This window comes from Tasmannia lanceolata, unplaced genomic scaffold (genome assembly GCF_043159265.1).
Source record: "Tasmannia lanceolata isolate RefF3 unplaced genomic scaffold, GAP_Taslan_0.1 ptg000003l, whole genome shotgun sequence".
NCBI lineage: Eukaryota > Viridiplantae > Streptophyta > Magnoliopsida > Canellales > Winteraceae > Tasmannia > Tasmannia lanceolata.
Genome location: NW_027518680.1, coordinates 48,479,245 through 48,484,257, shown reverse-complemented (window position 1 = coordinate 48,484,257; position 5,013 = coordinate 48,479,245). Strand labels below are relative to the sequence as shown.

The window sequence follows — 5,013 nt, the reverse complement described above, 5'->3', positions numbered from 1 at the left end:
TAATTGCATTGTTTACATGTTTTTTTTATATTTTTAATCAATGGATCCAACACACGGGAAGCTGTGGGTTTCTGATATTTTGCAACTATTACACGACACGGTTATGTTGGGTTCGATTTTTGACTCATGAAATGGTTACTAACACGGCAGTAATTTTGACGGAATTATTTATGTTAGACTTGATCCAACTGCGATAAGACATCAGGATGGAGGATGATGACTGGGAAATAGATGTTGATGTCTATACCGAGGGAAGTGGAGGCAGTGACGATGAAGATGATATGGTTGACGAAGTGGCCTCAGTTGTTTGTGTTGGTGCGTGTTTATTTTTAATGACGGTAATGGGCGAACAAGGGCTTTTCATAGAAAGGGGTCCTTACCAGAACCACTATCTCACTAATCGCGGTTTCGTGAACTATGTAGTAGAGAGCGATGAGCATTGTCATAATCTCCTTAGGATGAACGTCGAATGCTTTAGACGATTCGTGAATATTTTTAAGGAGAGCAGCACCCTAAAGGACACTATCCACTGCAATGTTGACGAACAGGTTGCGATTTTCCTGCACACAGTTGCACACAACCTGAGGAACCGTTGCATGAAAGTCTATTGTCGAAGGTCTGGAGAAACCATAAGTCGTTACTTTAATAAGGTTCTCCGTGCCATTCTGTCTATGGTAGACCAATTTATAATACCACCTTCTTCTGAGACACCTACGCAGATTGCGGAAAATCCAAGATGGTACCCTTATTTTAAGGTAACCTCCTTCCGTTAAAATTATATGTAATTTATAGTGTAACACATAACAGTAACACAGTCACTTGTAATTGTTTAGGACTGCATCGACGCGATAGATGGGACACACATCCCTACAAAAGTACCAGCCAAAATGAAGAAGCGATTTATTGGTCGTAAGGGCCACCCAATGCAAAATGTACTCGCCGCGTGCGACTTTGACATGAAATTCACATTTGTTCTCGCGGGATGGGAAGGGTCTGCGATGGACTCTAGGATCTTAGGGGACGCCATCGCTGACGACTTTGGAATTACCCGCCACCCTGGGAAGTTCTACCTTGCAGACACAGGCTTCCCGTTACTAAGCAATTTTATCACTCCTTACCGCGTTACAAGGTACCATCTAAGTGAACAGAGAGGTCACGCACCCCGGACAAAGAAAGAGCTTTTCAATTACAGGCATTCCTCAGCCCGAAATGTTATTGAGCGTGCTTTTGGTGTTCTGAAAAAGCGTTTCCCCATCCTAACATGCGAACAAATGTACGCCTATGGAAAGCAAGTTGACATTGTTATGGCATGTTGTGCTGTGCACAACTTCCTACAAGGGGTGATGCCGAATGATGCGTATATTGTTGAGGTTGATAGGGAAGTAGCTGAAGTAGAAGGTAGACGTGCCCGCCGCCGCCGCCGAGAAGCTCCCGATGAAGATGATTCAAAGGCAGAAGAACGTGAAAGTGCACCACGATTGGGCCGAACAGCCGATGCTAGGGAAGGAAATCGGATTCGGGAGCAGATATGTAGTGACATGTGGAATGATTACGGCACGGCCGACTGATGTCGAACTGTTTATTTTGTTTTGAAATTTGGATTGTGTAGTTAATTTCATACTCTTAAGTGAAGTATTGTTATGGTCCTGCAAACACTAAACTGTGGTGGTTGTCTAAGTTTTATCTTATGGGAATTATGGTACTGTAAATTGTTGTGGTTCTCTAAGTTTTATCTTATTACTTATGCTACTGTAAACTGTTGTGGTTCTCTAAGTTTTATCTTATTACTTATGGTACTGTAATGGGATTTCATGCATGTTTGTTTTTATTGTTCCAGTGGAAGGTTTAATGTGTATCTTTGAGGTAATATGAATGTTGTTATGGATTATGATATGATATTGTTACACGAGGTAGGGAATGGAAAGATCGGCTGATGATGGGAAGGGAAAATATGCGGTTGATGAAGGTAAGGGAAAAAATGCGTCGTGGACATCTGAGATGGACTTGGTGTTATTACAGGCTCTTAGGCATGAGGCCATAGAGGGGGGCAAAATTTCCAACAGCTTCAAGAAGAGTGCGTATAAGTATGCACTACTTGAAGTTAATAAGGCATGCGGTACCGATTTGACGTTTGAACAAGTGAAAACCCATGTTAAGACAATGAAAGGCAACTACAGAATTGTGGCTGAGATGCTTGCCACAAGTGGGTTTGGATGGGATGAAGAGAAAAAGAAAATCGTAGTTACAAGGGACGTTGCCATGGAGTACTTGAAGGTATTAACTATAAGCATGTCCATGGTGTTTTTAGTTATATAATGCAAACCGCTAGCTTTCAACTGATCTGCTTTTGTTTTATTCCTAGTCTTATCCTAACAGGAAGAGGTACTTCAGTCAGCGTCATGATTTTTATGAGGAGATGGCTGAAATATTTGGAGATGAATATGCACATGGAACCTACAAAAAAACAAATAAGAATGTTATGCGGCCTTCTGAGGAGGAGGCCTACGTCGTCAACGTGGCCAATGAGGAGAGTGAATACACTGAACACACTTCGTCTCAATTTCATTTTATTGGTACTGGGTCTCAGTACGACGACATGCCGAGTTATATTCCGACCGAAGAAATACCTCAGGTACCTTCCCCTCGTAGGACTTCGCCACCTGAGGTCGGGCAGCGGTCGCAGCGCACTTCGACACGTACTCCAATGGAAACAAGTGCTGCTGCAGGTGGAAGTCAATCTGTTGCTTCTTCTAAGAGGAAGAAGAGAGGTGTGTCTGACATGAAGGAGTGTGTACTGGATTTCACTCAAAGCGTGAAGGACATGGCTTCCGCCCTTCATGCTAGGAATGAGAGGGGTGATATCCAATGCCAGAAGATGATGGAAGCATTACAGGAGATAGAGGGCCTTGAACGTGGTGACATTTGTGACATTTACGACTACTTGGTTGTAAACGGAAAAGAGGGTCGTGGGTTTCTGAACCGCCCGAAGGACATGCGTGTATTGTTTGTGAACAAGTTCCTTCATCGTCGCTCTACTGTCCGCCATTCCTCCGACTATGGTCTTTGATGCTGCTATTATCAGTAGATGTTGTTTACCATGCTTTGTTTATTTGGATATGCCATGGAACATGTTTATGTATTATGTGGATTTGCACTCGTAGGTACTATGCTTTGTTTGTTTGTATTTGAGAGATACGGATGTTTGGGTTTCTGCTAGTATCTTTGATGCTTTTCTGGCTTGTGTTTCTGCTAGTTTTTCTGCATTTTCTTTATTTGCACTTATTTTTTTTTGTTATATTTGATGTTCTGAAATGCAAAAGTAAAAATTATTTAGTCCATTTGCGGATCAAAAAGTTGTATCAATCAGACGATCATAACCATCAAATTGGTCCAATTGGGTATTGGTAAGAAACTGAAATGACCATGGTACTGTTGCTTGATGGACTTTGAAATTTTACACTGAAAATTGCTTTGTATTTTTACACTGAAAATGCTGCTCCTATCATTCAGGAAGTTGGGATATTCCCACTGTTGGCTCTAAAAGTTGATGACAGAAATGATGAAACCCTCTTTCAGTCTTTCTAGTTATTGAAATTCTATACTAAATCAATTGGCATTGTTGTTTTGGATATTGTCACTGTAACTCAAGTTGGGATATTCCCATTGTTGCTGTTATGATTAGAATTTTTATTTTTTAATGGCTGTTATGATTAGATTTTAATCTTCTAATCTTGTGGGACAAAAACCAACTTACTAATTCCATACTTACCAGAAGCAATAACCAAGGACGGGGATGGTTGCACAGTCAGGAATGGGTATAAAAGAACACTTCAACTAATGTAGTAGTACTTCAATGTTCTATGTGCATTTCTGCAGGTTAATGGCGAAAAACAAGTTCTATGTTGTTTTTAAGGGAAGGCAGGTAGGCGTTTATGACAGTTGGCAACACTGTCATGTTCAAGTTAACGAGTTTAGTGGAGCTTGCTTTCGTTCCTATAGGAGTAGGGAGGAGGCTGAAGCTGACTTTAATGCGTTTTTCCATAGCATTAGTGGCCGTACGAAAGATATAAAAGAAGATACGAACATTCATGCGGATTCCCAAGCTTCAACAAGTTCTGTTGTGCCCAGTTCCTCTTACACTTAGGTTGCACTGTGTTGTTTCTTACAGAAGGATCAGTTACAGTGGAAGAATATCACCTTTCAAGGACAGCTTTGATCTTGCATCGTGGCTTTTAGCTTTAGTAGTTATTTTATTTTAATCTTCGAATGTTAAATATACTTGGGTTTGTATGGAAATCATTTGCACTTGAATTTACTGCAAATCATTTACTTCGAATGTTAAATACACTTGAATGTTAATTTTACATTGTTTTGCCTCAAATCTCCAATTTCTATATCATATGTAATGAAGTTACTGTTACTCCTATGCGCTTCGTAAGTTGGGATATTCCCACTGTTGGTGTTATGATTAGAATTTTTTTTTTTCAATGGCTGTTATGATTAGAGATGGTGTATCGAAGGAAGCATTTGAGTTGTTTGCATCAAAGAGACCATATTTGCATCAATGAATAAGGAAACCATTGTCTCTGCTGAACTAACAGTACTCAAGTATCAACAAAGTTGTTCCAGTGGAAACTAATTCAGTACAACTGTTTTAAATATTTCAAGCCCTTTCAGAGTAGTATTGGAGCAAAAAGCAAAAAGGCCAGTCTTTGAAGAACTATCCATTGTAGAGAGGTTTGTTTCTTTGCTGGAAACATGTCAAGATGTTGCATCTCTGAGAAGGCTTCATGCTTGCATTTTCACTTTTGGGTTTGAAAGTAACATTTTTTTGGGTTCCAAGCTGCTAAATTGCTATGCTAGTTTTGGATACTTAATAGAGTCAAGAAGGGTGTTCAGTAAAATTATTAACAGACATATTTCTCTTTGGAGTTCAATCATTGTTGGGTATTTTAAATCCAATCATTTCAGCGAAGTTCTGCAGCTGTATTCAAAGAGGGATGTTGTATTGAG

At 40.1% G+C, this 5,013-nt stretch overlaps 1 protein-coding gene across 1 annotated transcript; it reads left to right on the top strand.

Moving 5' to 3' along the window:
- Positions 1-206: 206 nt before the first annotated feature.
- Positions 207-1,568, top strand: LOC143869847 (uncharacterized). Its single transcript, XM_077376406.1, has 2 exons — positions 207-755; positions 834-1,568. Exons 1-2 carry the CDS (start codon positions 207-209, stop codon positions 1,566-1,568), a joined length of 1,284 nt encoding a protein of 427 aa, XP_077232521.1.
- The last annotated feature ends 3,445 nt before the right edge of the window (positions 1,569-5,013 follow it).